At 42.2% G+C, this 20,801-nt stretch overlaps 1 protein-coding gene across 1 annotated transcript; it reads left to right on the top strand.

Annotated features, from left to right (window-relative positions):
- Positions 1-720: 720 nt before the first annotated feature.
- On the top strand, positions 721-6,360 carry LOC123440818 (lysophospholipid acyltransferase LPEAT1-like). The gene is made up of 8 exons (XM_045117368.1): positions 721-1,487; positions 2,912-3,031; positions 3,149-3,186; positions 3,294-3,358; positions 3,873-3,941; positions 4,735-4,868; positions 5,837-5,977; positions 6,075-6,360. Exons 1-8 carry the CDS (start codon positions 1,014-1,016, stop codon positions 6,177-6,179), a joined length of 1,146 nt encoding a protein of 381 aa, XP_044973303.1. The 5' UTR covers positions 721-1,013; the 3' UTR covers positions 6,180-6,360.
- The last annotated feature ends 14,441 nt before the right edge of the window (positions 6,361-20,801 follow it).

The raw sequence follows: 20,801 nt of genomic DNA on the forward strand, positions 1-20,801 counted from the left end.
GTCATTCTATGCCGGTGTTAATTTTTACTTCCCGACTAAATCGCAGATTATTTGCACCAGTACACAACCTACCAAAAGTTAATCATATTTTGATTGAGATTATTCAAGAGCATCTTCTACTATCTTTCCTACTAATAAAACAAATGAAAAAGGGTGAGATGATGTTAACAGGACGGCATGAATCGAAGAATCATAGTGGTGAACACCAAATTATAGAAAAACATTCGATTTAGCTAAATCACATCTAAATGCGTTCTAAGTATAATAAACTTGAATTCTATGACTTTAATTTTACGTGAAGATTAATGTAGTGTTTATTTTTTATTTTTTATGTTTAAATTAAACCATTTAGATATGCAATAATAATGACACATTTAGATGCACCCTAAACAGACACAAACAATATGTCTTTTTTACCTTTTTTTCGGGTGAATATAAGTTGTTTACTGATGCCATATAAAAAGCGAACATGTATAATAAGATTTTTTTTTTTTTCTGTTTACTTCGTACTCATGTCAGTTCCAGTATAATCCACCAAGCCTTCGAGAAACGCCAGAGCAATCCAATAAACCGTTCAACATGTAAAAAGAATAATAATCCAGAAAACAGAAGCTGGTTCGCCGTCACGGATTGGATCGAAACGGACGCGTGGTGGATTCTGTCATTGCAGCCGACCGCACGTCAACATTTGCGTGTATTTTGTTGAGCTTGGCCAGGCTAGTTCGAGTCGTCCACGCAAAGTCGTAGTGCTCCCGCAGGTCCTGAGCCGTCCGATCCAGATCCCACGCTCTTTCTCCCGTCCCCCCCCCCCCCCCCCCCCCATCCCCGCCCCGCCGTGGTCCTCCTCCGCCTCCTCCCCGGCCCACGACCGACCAGTCGACCGCCATCAATCTCTTCCCATCCCCACCTCCACCTCCACCTCGGTGCTTCTCTCCCCGTCATGCAGACCTAGGTCTAGGTGCTAAGGCTACCGCTAGCGCTAGGTCTAAGCTTCTCCCTCCGTCTCCGCCACCATGGCCGTCGACGCCGCCACCGCGCCCTCCGAGCTCGGCAGCAGCATCCGCGGCGAGGGGGAGGTCGCAGCCAAGCCGCGCCCCTCCGCGGCTGCACCGGCGGCGCAGGAGAGCCTCGCGGAGCTGGACCGGAGGTACGCTCCGTACGCGCGGCGGGACGCGTACGGCCCGATGGGCCGCGGCCCCCTCGGGGCGGCGGAGGCGGCGCGGACGGCCGTGGCCGCGGCCGTGCTCCTCCCGCTCCGGGTCGTGGCCGGCGTGCTCGTGCTCGTCGCCTACTACCTCGTGTGCCGCGTGTGCACGCTGTGGGTGGAGGAGGAGCGGGCGGGGGGCGAGGGCGAGGGGTACGCGCGGCTCCAGGGATGGAGGCGGGCGTGCGTCGTGCGGTGCGGCCGCGCTCTCTCACGTGCCATGCTCTTCGTCTTTGGCTTCTACTGGATCCGCGAGCACGACCGCCGCTTCCGTGATGCCGAGGTAGCAATTGTGAACTAGTACTTCCTATTTTCTAGTATTTCTGTATGCAAGGCGCAGCCCAGCGTGCCTACTACCTGTTGCCTGCTTGCTTGATACCTCTGCAATGGTAGAACTGGATGCTGTGAGAGCTCGTTATGTGTGGGACCTAGTTGTTCATGGAATCATGGTTGTGGTGCTTGTCTAGTCTGACGGAGTTGGAAATACACATTTCGGGGAACGTCTCTGCTGCGTGCTGCCTATCTGAGGAGAGCATGTCTTGTTGAGTCCTAGCAGGTAGATTGGTGTTCCCTTGCGGCTAACTTGAACCCCCGGCTTCCTTGGACTGGATCAAAATGTAGCATATGCACTTGCTTAAATTTGATCAGTGCATATGCCCATCCTGTAAGCCTAGCATGCCTTCATCAATATACTTTGTGAATACTTGCTTGCTGTTTACACTCATGAATGATGCATGAGGATTATTCCTTCTGGTGCAAATGTTTGCACTATTGGAGAACTATTGGTGATCATGGGGTTAAAATCCGTAGATCAAATAATAGGATGCAACTATACTGTGTTGAACCTGTTTGTTATTTAAGGTAGTATTCACTCATAGCTTTGTTCAAGGTCCTCTGTCATCTTCCCAGCAAGCGAAAATAAGACCGTTCGAGATAGTGAAACATTTTCCTGTATCCCACTTTATCTCCAGACAGTTATGTGCAAGCAGACGTGGTGGCGTCGGCCACTCAGGCGAGGGCATAGCAGTTTTTGACTTTGTACAGCTCTTCCCTTTTTAGGCCTTGGGTTTGTTTTGATTTGTTGTGCTTTTCTTTTCCGTGTCAGGCCACTTGGCCTTATGTCTCTTGCACCTTCTTGATGTTTCTTCTAACACAAAATGACGCATGTTTGAGAAAAAAGAAGTGACACATTACCTTTTTAGTCAGTGAACTATGAATTTGAACTAATGTTTAGTGTTCATTCTGAATTACATACGCCCAGTGGCGGAGCTTGCCAAAAATTGTTTGGCGGGCCAAGGTGGCCCATGCTGAAGAAAACACTTTTTTCTCTCTCTCAAAAGGCCCAAATTTACCTATACTCTTTAATGTTTTGGCTATATAATGGGCGGGCCATGGCCCATCTGGCCTTGCTTAAGCTCCGCCAGTGCATACGCCATATTAAATTTGTTCCCTATTTAAGATGGATGCAGATTGTGAATGCTCGGGCTTTGTTCCATAATGCTACATTTAACATACTTTCTTACAAAATATATATATAATGTTACATTGTTACGATGACTGATAATAGATGGCTAAGTATGGAGTATCTGTACGTATAAGGTTAACAGTCTGTTCGATAGTTTACCTAACCTTCTTTAATAACGGAGTATTGCATGCCACTGCTTTTGTGTCTATCGTAATATCCAACTGGCACTTCATTTCTTTCAGGGCAAGGATCTGGGCCAGTCTGAATTACTAGAAAGACCAGGGGCAATTGTATCTAATCATGTATCATATGTGGATATTCTTTATCACATGTCATCTTCTCTTCCAAGTTTTGTTGCTAAGGTACTTCAGTTATGTATGTTCTATTGTTGATCTATTCATATGATTTCTCGAAAATTATGTCATCAAAATATAATGATTTTGACATGCTTGTTTTGCACATGACTATCATTCTTGAAGAGATCAGTGGCCAGATTGCCCCTAGTTGGCCTCATAAGGTAATAGCATTTTCTACTGTGTTTATTTTAGTGGATAGTATATGGCTAGACAGTTGTTTGTATTTTGTGTAAACTGAATTTACAACATGATTTCTGTTGTGATGCAGCAAATGCATTGGTTGTATTTTTGTTCAGCGGGAGTCTAAAACTTCGGATTTCAAAGGTGTTTCAGGTATATGACGATATCTGACCTTAAGTGATCATACTTGAGTTTTTCATGCTTCAGTTATGGGTTTCTTTTTTCATCATCATGGTTCATGCTTCGATTATCGCTTTACTATTTATGCAATTCATACTCGAAGAGTTACTATATTGACATAATGAATCTCCTCAAACTGATGTGTGCCTACATTCACAAGTATATCTTATTCATAATTGTCATCGTGGTGACGTTTCAATATGGTCATGCCATTCTTGAACTGTTAGTTTGATTGACTTTTGTTTATACGGTTATTACTGTAGACAGATTCACTTTCGTTTATACAAAATTAGCTAGTTCTTTGTTGTCAGGATTGTTGAAACAACATACCCTATGTAATTCTATGTTGAATATACAGTTATTGTAGATAGATTTACTTTTGTTTGTTCATAAATGACTTAGATTTTTATGGTCAGGATTTGTTCAAACAATCTGCCTTATGCCATTATATTTTGCTTGTTGTTGCTTTCTAATTTATACCACGCAGGTGCTGTAACTGAAAGAATCCAGCGAGCTCATCAACAAAAAAATTCTCCGATGATGTTGCTCTTTCCTGGTTGGTGTATAATAATGCTTCCTTCTTTGTCATTCAATCTGCATATGGACAGTAACTAAGCATTTTCTAGTTTATTGTTTTTCTGTGATGCATATTTGCATTGCTAGTGCCCTGGTATGTTTTAGTTTTCTTGCGGAACACATTTTGTTCTTAGGAGTATATTTTTGTTTATTCACCGGGGAAGGGGAGCCTTGGTGCAGTGGTAAAGCGAAGGGGAGCCTTGGTGCAGTGGTAAAGCTGATGCCTTGTGACCATGAGGTCACGGGTTCAAGTCCTGGAAACAGCCTCTTGTAGAAATGTAGGGAAAGGCAGTGGTCGGACCCTTCCCTGGACCCTGCGCAAGCGGGAGCTACATGCACCGGGCTGCCCTTTATGTTCTAATTACCTCTATGATGTGACTTGTCTTATTTTAGTCTTGCTTATTTTTTTGCTGGGATTGCAATCCAATCTTGATATAAGATCAAGATGTTGTATCTGTATTTGATTTGTATTAGCTTTTCTGCTTGAAGAATTTGGATCGTTAACTGCATTGGCTTTACGTATGTATATGGCTACATGCGGAACGGCTACATGCTTCTTATATGAAAAGACACTTCAATATTTTGTGCTATATCTGTCCAAATTAGTGCAATCTATTTTAGTACTTCTATATTTGTACTCAAAACTAAATCTGTGAAATTATGTATTGTGGTCCGAGAACACTGGGATTAAGTGTTTGTAAATCTGCCTTTATTTTTATGTAGAGTCTTCGTTTATGCATCTTACTTACACTTGGCTATATTCCTAATTGTAGAGGGCACAACTACAAACGGGGATTATCTTCTTCCATTCAAGACAGGAGCCTTTCTCGCAAGAGCACCAGTACAACCAGTCATTTTAAGATACCCTTACAAGAGATTCAGTCCAGCATGGGACTCCATGGATGGGGTGAGTGTCAATCGCAAGTCTTTGCATACTTGTACTCCCTCCGTTCCTAAATACTCCATACGGATGTATATAGACATACTTTAAAGTGTAGATTCACTCATTTTGCTCCGTATGTAGACCCCTAGTGAAATATCTTAAAAGACTTATATTTAGGAACGGAGGGAGTAGTTGTCAATTCCAGATGCCTATAATGACCACATGTATGAACAATTAAATGAAATGCTCTTTCTAGAATCGATGATGTCTTCACTGAAATAACATTTGATCGATATCATTTTGTGTTGGTTCCATTAGTGCATATATTCAGGACGTTACATTAATGAACTTCCTGTCAGTCATTAGCTACTCCCTCTGTCCCAAAATAAGTGACGCAAATCTAGTACTCCCTTTGTTCCTTAATATAAGACCTTTTAGAGATTTCACTATAGACTAGATACGGAGCAAAATGAGTGAATCTACATCCTAAAATATGACTATATACATCCGTATGTAGTTCATAGTGGAATCTCTAAAAGGTCTTATATTTAGGAACGGAGGGAGTAGGAGTACTAAGTTAGTACAAATTTTGTACTAAAACAGCGACACTTATTTTGGGACGGAGGGAGTACCATTTTGCTCATGTATTCTTTGTATCTTTTCACAACTGAATATACCGAGGTACAGTTTTTGTTTTCTTAATTGATTTTTTCACCCAAAAATCTAAAACAGTTTATATAGAAATTACATAATGGGCAGTTGACCTGAGAAAACTAGTAAGATTTACACACAATTCATTGACAACAATGGATATAGCATGTTTTTTTTTTTTATGTTTGTAAGGTGTATCTTCCTAATAAGTGTGTTCAATGGTACTTTTCTGAAGTTTCCCCAACTGGTTCTAGCAGTCGTCCAGATAACCTCAGTTATACGAGAGAGCACTTCCATATATGAGCATCTAGTATCCATTTTAACTCTGCTGAAACTTTCAGGCACGCCATGTATTTCTGCTCCTTTGTCAATTTGTGAATCATCTAGAGGTTGTGCATTTGCCTGTGTACTATCCTTCTGAGCAAGAAAAAGATGATCCCAAGCTCTACGCAGACAATGTACGGAAATTGATGGCAGTGGAGGTATATGTTCATCTTTCTTGTTAATCCATTCATTCTCTGAAATCTTTTGTGTTAGATGTATACACCAAGTTACCAACTCTTGACTTCCATGTTTCAGGGGAGTTTGATTCTCTCAGATCTTGGGTTAGCGGAGAAGAGAGTGTACCATGCAGCCCTGAATGGTAATAGCCTGCCCCGTGCCTTACACCAGAAAGGTGATTGAAATGTATCGCCGATGCGATTCGTGTACTGACAGTTGAGTGACTTGCTTGTAACAATAAATAAAAGGTGGGTGTGTTACATGGAATCCTCGGGAGCATTGTGAATATACCCTGCTATTTCACTGTAGAAAACAATCAACTAACTGTTGTGATTCAGTAAACATCAGCAACAAATTTACACGACTCCGGGGTTTCACACATCTCTTCCCGTGGTTCATGTGCTTGTTCTGAAAACTGAATCGTCTACTTGGTCTTCCTTGCAGGCTTATCATGTGAAAGTTAATTTGGATAACACTGCTGTTAATTTTCCTAGTTGTGCCTGTAAGCACAAGTCGAAATTTTGTCATCAATATTTCCCGTCAGGGGAGGACCTCTTTTTTTTTTAGAAAAGGAGGAATACTTCTGGCCTCCGCTTCAGAGAGATGCATTCGGTCCCTTTATTAAATGAAGCAACGAAAAAGTTTGCTGTCTAAATACAATCTCCTAAAGAAGCTGCGAAATAATCTCAAAATGAAGAAATTGTCATAATCGCCGGAAATATTGTGATAATCGGCGGAAAATAGACTAGAGTCTAACCACTTATCCTATTGGTGGATCGTTATTTAAACCGGTTGCAGATATTTTGAGCTACCATCTTTTATCGGATAGACTCAGTAACCTAAGGCTTCCTAGTTTTCACAAGAGTGAGTAATGAAGTTGTCCTGTGTAATACCTGTAAAAAAAATTATACGATTTTTTCTGTTGAAAACCATGTCATTTTTGCAATTTTATATAGTTAAAAGTACAACATATACTCCTATCTGCAGTATATATCTCTACTTCATTTAGTCACGTTTCAAATAACGTATGAATACTATCTGGAGGTGTGATATTAAAGGCTATATGAATGGTTCTCCATTTTTTTTTGCTAACGGACAGTCTAGAAAGAGGCGTTTGATGGTCTCATGGTGATCACAAAAGGTGCATCTTGTGTTACCCTCTCAATTACATTTTGCTAAATTATCCTTACTAAGAATCACAACATTATGAACGAATCATATGAAGACTTTGATTCTTAAGGGCACTTTGATCTTTCAAATATGAATGAACTTGGAAATCCGTTGAGAGTCAATAAAGTTTAAATACACCGATTTCACCAAAAATATGTCATTCGTAGATAACGAAGTCTATCATATTCATTCGATTGATGAACATCCATCAACCTTCTGACTAGATAAAGCCAAGCCATCCATCGATCACCCACTAGAGCCCTTCGGAATTCTATATTTAAAGAAACAGACTGTAATACTGTAGCAATGTAAGCCTCCTTATATTGTACAATATTATAGAGAGAAGGATATTGCGTGGATAGCGGCGTCTCCTCCAACCACGTATCCTCCTAGAATCTCGTCGACTCACTATTTTCAATGATAAACTTAGACCTATGGAAGGAAGTTGTTTTCGTTCTCATCAAGCCTTTCCAAAAAGATGAATCGTTGGGTGTGACGGCCACCTCGGCGAAGGTCTTAGCTTGTAGGCACTTATTTTGTAAAATTTGTACCCACATGCCTTCAATCTCCACAAACAGTGTGAACAACCACTTACTGAGCGGACATGTGTTCTTTACCTCTAAATTCTCAATCCCCAACCTCCTTGGTCTTTGGGCCTACAAATAATATCCCATCTAGAAAGTCTACACTTTCTCTTAATCTCATCACTCTGCGAGAAGAAGCGGGATCTATAAAAGTCTAGCCTTTTGCGTACCGCTATAGGTATCTGAAAGAAGGCCAGAAGAAACATCGACATGTGATACGTCTCCATCCTATCGACTTCTCCTAATGCTTTTGCTCTTGTTTTGGACTCTAATTTGCATGATTTGAGTGAAACTAACCCGGACTAACGTTGTTTTCAGTAGAACTACCATGGTATTGTTTTTATGGAGAAATAAAAGTTTTTGGAATGGAATGAAACTTTTTGGAGATTTTTTCTGAAATAAATGAAAATTACTAGAACCAAGACCCACCATAGGGGAGGCTACATGCGCCCACTAGACATCAGGGCACACGAGGCCCCCCTGGCGCGACCTGGTGTCTAGTGGGGCCCATGTGGCTCCGCTGACCCTAATTCCAATGCTATAAAATCCTATTTTCGGAGAAAAAAACCAGAGAGGAAGTTTCATCGCGTTTCATGATACAGAGCCGCCGCCACCTCATGTTCTTCATTGGGAGGCCTAATTTGGAGTCCGTTTGGGGCTCCGGAGAGGGGAATCTTCGGTCTTCGTCAGCACCAACCCTCCTCATCGCCAATTCCATGATGCTCTCCACCGGGAGTGAGTAATCCATTCGTTGGCTTGCTGGTCAGTGAAGAGTTGGATGAGATTCATCATGTAATTGAGTTAGTTTTTTTAGTGCTTGATCCCTAGTATCCACTATGTTCGGAAATAGATGTTGCTATGACTTTGCTATGCTTAATGATTGCCACTAGGGCCCGAGTGCCATGATTTCAGACCTGAACCGTTTATGATTTCACCATTATATCTATGTTCGTGATCCGATCATGTAAGTTATATGCACCTACTACGTGTTAGGATCCGCATACCCCAAAGTGATAATAATTAGAATTCTTTCCGGTGATTACCGTAGTATGAGGACTTCATGTATTCAATATGTGTTAATGCTTTGTTTCGGTTCTCTATTAAAAGGAGGCCTTAATATGCCTTAGTTTCCTATGGACCCCGCTGCCACGGGAGGGTAGGACAAAAGATGTCATGCAAGTTCTTTTCCATAAGCACGTACGACTATTTACGGAATACATGCCTACATTATATGATGAACGGGAGCTAGTTCTATGTCGCCCTATGTTGTGACTGTTATATGATGAATATTATCCAGCAATATCACCGACCTAGTGCCTATTCTTGATAACCCACAAGTATAGGGGATCGCAACAGTTTTCGAGGGTAGAGTATTCAACCCAATTTTATTGATTCGACACAAGGGGAAGCCAAAGAATATTCTCAAGTATTAGCAGTTGAGTTGTCAATTCAACCACACCTGAAAGACTTAGTATCTGCAACAAAGTATCAGTAGCAAAGTAGTGTGATAGCAACAGTAGCAACGGTAACCAGTAGCAACAACAACAGCAGTAGCAGCAAAGTAACAGTAGCAAGGACCAGTAGGAAAAACTCGTAGGCATTGGATCGGTGATGGATAATTATGCCGGATGATATTCATCATGCAACAGTTATAACATGGAGAGATAAGTAACTAGCTCCGGTTCGTCAATGTAATGTAGGCATGTATTGTGTATGTAGTCATACGTGCTTAGGGAAAAGAACTTGCATGACATCTATTGTCCATCCCTCCCGTGGCAGCGGGGTCCTAATGGAAACTACGGGATATTAAGGTTCTCCTTTTAATAGAGAACCGGACCAACGCATTAACACTTAGTGAATACATGAACTCCTCATACTATGGTCATCTCCGGGAGTGGTTCCGGCTATTGTCACTCCGGGGTTGCCGGGTCATAACACATAGTAGGTGACTACAACTTGCAAGATAGGATCAAGAACACACATATATTGACGAGAACATAATAGGTTCAGATCTGAAATCATGGCACTCGGGCCCTAGTGACAAGCATTAAGCATGGCAAAGTAGTAGCAACATCAATCTCAGAACATAGTGGATACTAGGGATCAATCTCCATCAAAACTAACTCGATTACATGATAGATCTTATCCAACCCATCACCGTCCAGCAAGCCTACGATGAGATTACTCACGAGCGGTGAAGAGCATCATGGAATTGGCCATGAAGGAAGGTTGGTGAGATCTGCCCTCAAGAGGAAGAACACGTGGTGGCGGCGCCTCCGTATCGTAAAACGCGATGAACTCTTCTCCTTGATTTTTTTCGGACAAAAGCGACTAAATAGAGCTGGAATCGGAGGTGGTGGAGCAATGTGGGCCCCACAAGCCTGCTAGGCGCGGCCAGGGGGGCGCCTGGTGGGCTTGTGGGCTCCATGCTGCACTTCTTCGGTTGATTCTTGCGCCAGTATTTTTTATATATTCCACAAAAAATCCTCGTAAATTTCCAGGTCATTCCGAGAACTTTTATTTCTGCGCAAAAACAACACCATGGTAATTCTGCTAAAAATAACGTTAGTCCGGGTTAGTTCCATTCAAATCATGCAAATTAGAGTCCAAAACAAGGGCAAAAGAGTTTGGAAAAGTAGATATGACGGAGACGTATCAACTCCCCCAAGCTTAAAGCCTTGCTTGTCCTCAAGCAATTCAGTTGACAAACTGAAAGAGACAAAAGAAAAACTTTTACGAACTCTGTTTGATCTTGTTGTTGCAACTATGTCTAACTCACATCCATAATTTCAGCAATCATAAGCAAACCACATAAGAAAATGACATCTAGGTCTCATGGTAAACTCATATCAATGGCATAATCAACTAGCAAGCAATAATAATAAGTTTCAAACGTCAACACTTCAATCAAAACAATCATGAAGCAGTGCGAACAGATGGTATCTCGCTAGCTCTTTCTGAGACCGCAAAACATAAATGCAAAGCACCTTCAAAGACCAAGGGCTGACTAAACATTGTAATTCATGGCAAAGAAGATCCAGTCACAGTCATACTCAATATCAGTCAAAAGCAAAGCATAAAAATGACAGAGGTGCTCTCTAATTGGTGCTTTTATAAGAAGAGGATGACTCAACAGAAACATAAATAGACAGGCCCTTCGCAGAGGGAAGCATTGATTTGCAGAGGTGCCAGAGATCAAGCTTTGAAGACAGAGATAAATAATTTTGGGTGGCATGCTTTCATTGTCAACGCGACGACCAAGAGTTTTCACCATCTTCCATGCTGCACATACTATAGGCGGTTCCCAAACAGAAAAGTAAAGTTTTGACTCCCCCGCCACCGTTCAATCACACTCTACGACTAGCCGAATACTCGGGTGCCGTCCATACCAACATCAATCTAGGGGAGTTTTGTTCAATTATCTTTTCGATTTGAGCATGGAACTGGCATTCCAATTACCGGCCCCTTTCTCGTGAATGATAGTGAATAAACACGTATCGAGGATAACACGCCTAGCATGGAATATACTGATCGCCCCTTGTCACCACATGAGTGGTTTGGGCATGCAAAACAGATTATTTCTTGAAGGTTTAGAGAGTGGCACATGCAAATTTACTTGGAACGGCAGGTAGATACCGCATATAGGTAGTATGGTGGGCTCATATGGAACAACTTTGGGTTTATGGAAGTGGATGCACAAGCAGTATTCCTGCGTAGTACAAGTGAAGGCTGGCAAAAGACTGGGAAGCGACCAACTAGAGAGCGACAACAGTCATCAAAATGCATTGAGATTAACAAACATTGAGTCCAAGCATGAGTAGGACATAAATCACCATGAACATGAATATCATAGAGGCTATGTTGATTTCGTTTCAACTACATGTGTGAACATGTGCCAAGTCAAGCCATCTGAATCATTCAAAGGAGGATACCATCCTATCATACTACATCATAATCATCTCAAAATTCATGTTGGCATCCAAGACAAACCATTATAAGCTCCTAGCTAATTAAGCATGGCATCAGAAACTATGATCTCTAAGTTGTCATTGCAAACATGTTTCTCTCACAACAAAGCTGAATCAGGAACGATGAGCCAGTCATATTTACAAAAACAAAATAGATCGAGTTCGTACCAGCTTTTCCAGGCTCAGTCACTTCATCATATATCCTCATTATTGCCTTTCACTTGCACGACCGAATGATGTGAACAATAATAAGAGTGCTCGTGCATTGGACTATGCTAGAATCTGCAGGCAAACACAAAGGAGAAGACAAAGTAATATGACTCTTTGATAGATAAATAGATATGCATGCGAGAGCCACTAAACATTGTAACCATGGTCTTCTACCTTGACCCAGAGAAAAAGAAAACTATTTACACGGAAAAGCTCCGAACAAGCAAAAGAAGAAAGGAATATCTTTTTGGGTTTTCTCAAATGAAAAAAACACACAAGAAGAAAACGAGAAAAAGAAATAAACTAGCATGGATGATACAGTGGCAAAGTGTGAACATGAATATAAAGTCGGTGAGAAACACGTACTCCCCCAAGCTTAGGCTTTTGACCTAAGTTGGTCTACTCCCAAGGATGGTCGGGGCGATACCCAAAATAATAATGGGGGTTGTACGGGAGCGCTGCAGCTACCGCCTGAATAGCTGCCTCCCGGAGGCGAGCAACCTTTGCCTCCCTCTCATACTCCTCTGCTTCTCCTGTGGTTATGTAATATCTCCGTTTTACCTGAAAGTCAAAGAAGACAGGAGCAGGAAGGGTAATATGGAAAACACAGTGTCGGTTAAATATTAACCGGTATAGGAGGGATGCATTATCCCTCTCAAGGAACTGATAGCATGTCATAGCGGCGCGATCAAGGAAAGTTGTATGGAGCGGGGGATCTCCTTCGCGGATGGGTACTCCAAGAAAATTTGCTATGCGAGTGGCATAGATCCCACCAAAGAAATCCCCTTCATTAGCATTATTATTCAGCCTCCTTGCTATTATAGCTCCCATGTTGAAACTTCTATCACCTGTTACTGCGCTCTTAAGAATACTAAGATCGGGTGCGCAGAGGTGACAATGCTCAATCTTGCGTTAATGCATCTACCTATGAAGAGGGAAAAGTAATGCAAGGCAGGAAAATGAATGCTCCCCATGGTAGCCTGCGTAATATCTCTAGTTTCTCCAACAGTTATACTAGAGAAAAAAATCTCTAACCGAAGATTTAGGAGGATCATTGAGATTACCCCAAACAGGTATCTTGCAAATTCTATTGAAATCCTCTAAATCCATGGTATACGATTTGTCATAGAGATCAAACAGTACAGATGTGTCACGGCCAGCTGAAAATTTGAATCTACGAACAAAAGAGGCAATGAGAGTAACATACTGTTCACATTTATCAGAGATGAATTCTTCGAGTCCGACGTTGTGAACAAGTGTATCAAACTCGTCTTTGAAACCTGCCTCAATCATGAATTCATCAGAAGGCCATTCACATGGTTGTACCTGTGCGTTCCTCTGTTGGTAAGGATCGGGTTCCCGAATCGCGAGACGGGGACCCCTCTTGCTTGAGGAACCACCATGACAGTTTCTCCTGAACATCTTCCTTTTCTGAAATTTTCAGTGACTCAAAGGAAAAGTGAACAAGGCTCAACGGAACTCATAGCAACTACTCCGACAAGTGCCTAGAGGCCATATCACGCATCAAAACTACTTGGGACCAGCTAAAATTAGCATGCAAAGCTCAAGAACAGGGTCACCAAGGCAGCAAAAATACGCAACGTATAAGGCACTAGAGCAAAAACTAATTGGACCAATGGAGGAGTCACATACCAAGGAGCAATTTCCCCAAAATAGTTTGGTGAATGGGGCTTTGCACAAGGAGATCGAAAATTGCAGCAAGAAGAGCAAGAACACGGGTTTGAGCTGCGAAACGATTTTTTCTGGAGGTAGGAGAAGCAGATGGGACCTAGAATAAGTGGATGGGGGAGATGTGGGCCCCACAAGCCTGGTAGGCGCGGCCAGGGGGGTGTCCGCGCCTCCAGGGCTTGTGGCCCACTGGTGCAGCCCCCTGACTAGCTCTCCGTCTCAGAATTTTTCAAAAATTCCAGAAAAAATCGTACTTGATTTTCACGGCATTCAGAGAACTTTTATTTTCGGGGTACTTTTCTACGGGATGCAAAAGGCAGAAAACAGGAAAATTAAAGCTAAATCTATCATTTTTCTTTTAAGCTACCGAAGGTGAAAGCTTGGAACATAGGTTTGTGACTCCTCGATTCATCCATCCCATGGTCATCGAAAGAAATCCGTCAATGAGGTTGATCAAGTCTCCTTGACAAACTTTTTCGAATTGCATAAAAAGGAACGGAGAATTTTCGAATAGTCACTAGGTTACCTCAATGGGGATGTGCATATCCCCAACAAGCAAATCATACTTCATCTTAACAGTAGGTATAGGGCATTCAAAGCTCCCAATAAGAATCGATGAAGTTTTTTCGATAGCATTGATGCAATGTATTCGATATTGTTTCTTCGGAAAGTGCACCGTATGCTCATTACCGTTGACATGAAAAGTGACATTGCCTTTGTTGCAATCTATAACAGCCCCTGCAGTGTTTAGAAAGGGTCTTCCAAGGATGACCGCCATGGCATCATCCTCGGGAATATCCAGAATAACAAAGTATGTTAAGATAGTAACGTTCACAACCACAACAAGCACATCCTCACAAATGCCGATAGGAAAAGCAGTTGATTGGTCGGCTATTTGCAGAGAGATTTCAGTGGGTGTCAACTTGTCCAATTCAAGTCTACGATAAAGAGAGATAGGCATAACACTAACACCGGCTCCAAGGTCGCATAAAGCAGTTCTAACGTAGTTTCCTTTAATGGAGCAAGGTATAGTGGGCACTCTGGGATCACCTAGTTTCTTAGGAGTTCCACCCTTGAAGGTGTAATTAGCGAGCATGGTGGAAATCTCAACCTCAGGTATCCTCCTCTTATTAGTCACAATATCCTTCATGTACTTAGCATACAGAGACATTTTGAGCATATCTGTCAAACACATTTGCAGAAAGACAGGTCTAATCATTTCAACAAATCGCTCAAAATCTTCGTCATCCTTTTTCTTGGATGGTTTGGGAGGAAAGGGCATGGGTTTCTAAACCCATGGTTCCCTTTCTTTACCATGCTTCCTAGCAATGAAATCGTTCTTATCGTATCTCTTATTCTTAGGCTGTGGGTTATCAAGATCAACAGGTTCAATCTCCACATCCTTATCATTGCTAGGTTGAGCATCAACATGAACATCACTATCGATATTATCATTAGGCTCATGTTCATCACCAGATTGTGTTTCGGCAGAAACAGAGACATCGTTTGGAGTCTCTCGGGTGTAACAACAACAGGGTTGCTAGCGTGCAAATTCCTATCATCTTTCTTCTTCTTTCTAGGATGACTAGGTGCATCAATGCTAACTCCTTGAGAATCTTGTTCAATTCTTTTAGGATGACCCTCAGGATACAAAGGTTCCTGGGTCATTCTACCGCCTCTAGTGACGACTCTAACATAATTGTCATTCAACTCATTGAGCAAGTCATTTTGAGCCTTAAGTACTTGTTCTACTTGAGTAGTAACCATAGAGGCATGTTTACTCAAGAGCTTAAGATCATTGACGTTTCTGTCCACACAAGCACTTAAATGACTAAGCATACGAGCATTCTGTTCCAATTGTCTGCTAACATAATCATTGAAACTTTGTTGTTTGGCAACAAAGTTATCAAATTCATCCAAGCATAAGCTAGCAGGTTTATCAAAAGGAATATCACTCTCATTGAAACTACGAAGAGAATTTACCTCTACTACCTGTATCGGGTTATCAAGACCATGGATCTCTTCGATAGGTGGTAGATTTTTGACATCTTCAGATTTAATGCACAAGATATTATTCAATAAGATCTCAGCTTGTTCTATGGTTCGTTCCCTAAAAACACAACCAACGCAACTATCTAGGTGGTCCCTAGAAGCATCGGTTAGTCCATTATAGAAGATATGAAGTGTTTCATTCTTCTCAAGAGGGTGATCGGGCAAAGAATTTAGCAGCTGGACGAGCCTCCCCCAAGCTTGTGGGAGACTCTCTTCTTCAACTTGCGCAAAGTTGTATATTTCCTGCAAGGCAACTTGCTTATTATGGGCAGGGAAATATTTCTCAGAGAAGTAATAGATCATATCCTGGGGACTACGCACACAACCAGGAGCAAGAGAAGTGAACCAAGTCTTAGCATCATCCTTTAGCGAGAAAGGAAACAACTTAAGGATATAGTAGTGGCGGATCTTTTCCTCACTCGTGAATAGGGTGGCTATATCGTGCAGTTTGGTAAGATGTGCTACAACCGTTTCAGACTCATAACCGTGAAAAGTATTAGATTCGACCAGAGTGATTAACTGAGGATCGATAGAGAATTCATAATCCTTATAGGTCACAAAGATAGGCGAAGTAGCAAACTTCGGGTCGTATTTCATCCTAGCGTTCAAAGATTTTTCTTTCCACTTGCGCTGTAATTTCTCAACATCATAGCTATCCTTACAAGCAAGAAAGTCCTCAGCTATCTCTCCCTCCATAACATAACCCTCAGGCATATCAGGCAATTCATATCTAGGGGAGCTAGTTCTAACAGGTGAAATAGCAGGTTCTACTTCAATAATCTCAGCAGTTTCAGAAGTATCATCACATCTAGCAGCAACTCTAGCAATTTGTGCATCAAGGAATGCACCTAGTGGCAAAGAAGTATCAAGCATAGCATCATCACAAGTATCATGGATAGCAGAAGTAGCATCATCAAGCACATGCGACACATCAAAATTTCTAGCAGGAGGTGGTGTCGCAAACTTACTCATAACTTAAGGTGAATCAAGTGCAGAGCTAGATGGCAGTTCCTTACCCGTCCTCGTAGTTGAGGGCAAGACTTTAGTTCTTGGATCTTTCAGATTCCTCATAGTGATCAGCAGACGTAAATCCCAAGTGACTCAGAGAATATAGCCATGCTTCCCCAGCAACGGCGCCAGAAAATAGGTCTTGATAACCCATAGGTATAGGGGATCGCAACAATTTTTGAGGGTAGAGTATTCAACCCAAATTTACTGATTCGACACAAGGGGAAGCCAAAGAATAATATCAAGTATTACCAGTTGACTTGTCAATTAAACCACACCTGAAAGACTTAGTATCTGCAACAAAGTATCAGTAGCAAAGTAGTGTGATAGCAACAGTAGCAACGGTAACCAGTAGCAACAGCAACAACAGTAGCAGCAAAGTAACAGTAGCAAGGACCAGTAGGAAAAACTCATAGGCATTGGATCGGTGATGGATAATTATGCCGGATGATATTCATCATGCAACAATTATAACACGGAGAGATAAGTAACTAGCTCCGGTTCGTCAATGTAATGTAGGCATGTATTCCGTATGTAGTCATACATGCTTAGAGAAAAGAACTTGCATGCCATCTATTGTCCACCCTCCCGTGGAAGCGGGGTCCTAATGGAAATTACGGGATATTAAGGTTCTCCTTTTAATAGAGAACCGGACCAACGCATTAACACTTAGTGAATACATGAACTCCTCATACTATGGTCATCTCCGGGAGTGGTTCCGGCTATTGTCACTCTGGGGTTGCCGTGTCATAACACATAGTAGGTGACTACAACTTGCAAGATAGGATCAAGAACACACATATATTGATGAGAACATAATAGGTTCAGGTCTGAAATCATGGCACTCGGGCCCTAGTGACAAGCATTAAGCATGGCAAAGTAGTAGCAACATCAATCTCAGAACATAGTGGATACTAGGGATCAATCCCCATCAAAACTAACTCGATTACATGATAGATCTCATCCAACCCATCACCGTCCAACAAGCCTACGATGAGATTACTCACGAACGGTGAAGAGCATCATGGAATTGGCGATGAAGGAAGGTTGGTGATGACGATGGCGACGATCTCCCCTCCCCGGAGCCCAGAACGGACTCCAGATCTGGCCTCCAGAGGAAGAACAGGTGGTGGCGGTGCCTCCGTATCATGAAACGCGATGAACTCTTCTCCTTGATTTTTTTCCGGACGAAAGGGACTAAATAGAGCTGGAATTGGAGGCGGTGGAGCAACGTGGGCCCCACAAGCCTGCTAGGCGCGGCGAGGGGGGCTCGCGCCTGGCGGGCTTGTGGGCTCCATGCTCCACTTCTTCGGTTGATTCTTGCGCGAGTATTTTTTATATATTCCACAAAAAATCCTCGTAAATTTCTAGTTCATTCCGAGAACTTTTATTTCTGCGCAAAACCAACACCATGGCAATTCTGCTGAAAACAGCGTTAGTCTGGGTCAGTTCCATTCAAATCATGCAAATTAGAGTCCAAAACAAGGGCAAAAGAGTTTAGAAAAGTAGATACGACGGAGACGTATCACCTATGAGTTTTCCACATATTGTGCTTGCTAAGTTACTACTGTTGTTACTGCTGTTACAACTACTACAATACTGCTGCTACTGTTACCATTACTGCTGCTACTGTTACCGCTGCTATCAAAATTATCATATGACTATGCTACTGATCACTGTGCTACAGATATTAGATATCCAAGTGTGGTTGAATTGACAAGTCAGTTGCCAATACCAGCAAATATTCTTTGGCTCCCCTTGTGTCGAATCTATAAATTTGGGTTAAATACTCTACCCTAAAAAACTATCGCGAACCCATATACTTGTGGGTTATCAGCATGCTCGTGAGTAATGAATTAATCAATATTAGCCGCCCTCCGTAGGACATAAGCTTGCCCTTCCAGCAACTTATTTTTTTCTTGAAACGGTGTTCGATACACTCCCACTCCTTGTTAGATAACTTCTGATGGTGAATTGGTATGCCTAGATAACTGAACGGTAGGCTACCTAGTTCACATCTGAACAATTTTTTATACGTATCTTTCTCTTCTTTGGCTCTCCCAAACCAAAAAATTCGCTTTTATGAAAATTAAATTTCAAGACGGACAACTCTTCGAACAAGCAAAGTATCAGTTTCATATTTCTAGCCTTTGCGATATCATGTTCCATGAAAAGAATAGTATCATCTGCGTATTGTAGTATGGAGACTCCACCTTCCACTAGATGTGGCACTAGTCCTCCTGCCAGGCCTTCCTCTTTATCCCTATCTATCATAATTGCCAACATATCTGCAGCTATATTAAATAGGATATGGGACATTGGGTCTCCCTGCCGTAAACATTTGTGCGTTTGAAAATAATGCCCAATGTCATTATTAACCTTAATTCCGATGCTACCTTTTTGTACAAAGGATTCACCGTGCTTCCTCCGTAAGTCATCAAAACCCTTCATACGTAGAGCTTGCTATAGGAATGGCCTTTTGACTTTGTCATACGCTTTCTCAAAATCCACCTTGACGATAAACCCATCTAGTTTCTTTGAGTGAATTTGATGTAAGGTTTCATGAAGGACAACCACACCATTCAGTATGTTTCTGCCCGGCATGAAAGCCGTTTGACTTGGTTGCACTACGACATGTGCAGTCCATGTCAATCTATTTGTCCCAACCTTAGTGAATATCTTGAAACTCACATTAGGCACGCAGATAGGACGGAATTGTTCAATGCCCATCGCCCCCTCCTTCTTTGGCAACAACTGATAGTCTGAAAGTCCAGGTGGAAAAGCTGCAAGTGACCATCAAACAAATCATGGAACATGATACGTCCATTTTGCATCATGCTTTCATGTTGATATTTATCGCTTTATGGACTGTTATTATACTTTGTGGTACCATACTTATGCCTTTTCTCTCTTATTTTGCAAGGTTTATTTGAAGAGGGAGAATACCGGCAGCTGGAATTCTGGACCGGAAAAGGAGCAAGTTTGAGTCCCCTATTCTGCGCAACTCCAAATGCCCTGAAAATCAACGTGGAATTTTTTGGGAATATGTAAAAAATACTAGCCGAAAGAAGTGCCACAGGGGAGCTGCCAGGGGCCCACAAGCCTGGTGGCCGCGGCTACAAGACTTGTGCGCACCTCGTGGCCCACTAGCCCCCCTCTTCTGCTATATGAAGGGTTTCGTCCGGAAAAAAATCAGGGCGGAGGTTTTTTGAGGAGGCGCCGCCGCCACGAGGCGGAACTTGAGCAGAACCAATCTAGAGCTCCGGCAGGACGATCCTGCCGGGGAAACTTCCCTCCCGGAGGGGGAAATCGTCGCCATCGTCATCACCAACACTCCTCTCATCGGAGGGGACTCGTCACCATCAACATCTTCATCAGCACCATCTCCTCTCCAAACCCTAGTTCATCTCTTGTAACCAATCTCCGTCTCGCGGCTCCGATTGGTACTTGTAAGGTTGCTAGTAGTGTTGATTACTCTTTGTAGTTGATGCTAGTTGGATTACTTGGTGGAAGAGTTTATGTTCAGATCCTTGATGCTACTCATTATACCTCTGATCATGATTATGACTATGCTTTGTGAGTAGTTACTTTTGTTCCTGATGACATGGGATAAGTCTTGCTATTAATAGTCATGTGAATTTGGTATTCGTTCGGTATTTTGATATGTTGTATGTTGTCTTTTCCTCTAGTGGTGTTATGTGAACGTCGACTACATAACACTTCACCATATTTGGGCATAGAGGAAGGCATTGGGGAGTAGTAAGTAGATGATGGGTTGCTAGAGTGACAGAAGCTTAAACCCCAGTCTATGCGTTGCTTCGTAAGGGGCTGATTTGGATCCATAGTTTAATGCTATGGTTAGACGTTGTCTTAATTCTTCTTTCGTAGTTGCGGATGCTTGGGAGAGGGGTTAATCATAAGTGGGATGCTTGTCCAAGTAAGGACAGTACCCAAGCGCCGATCCACCCACATATCAAACTATCAAAGTAACGAACGCGAATCATATGAACATGATGAAACTAGCATGACAGAAATTCCCGTGTGCCCTCGGGAGCGCTTTACTTCCTATAAGACTTTGTTCAGGCTTGTCCCTTGCTACAAAAGGGATTGGGCCACTTTGCTGG

This window comes from Hordeum vulgare, chromosome 1H, assembly GCF_904849725.1.
Source record: "Hordeum vulgare subsp. vulgare chromosome 1H, MorexV3_pseudomolecules_assembly, whole genome shotgun sequence".
NCBI lineage: Eukaryota > Viridiplantae > Streptophyta > Magnoliopsida > Poales > Poaceae > Hordeum > Hordeum vulgare.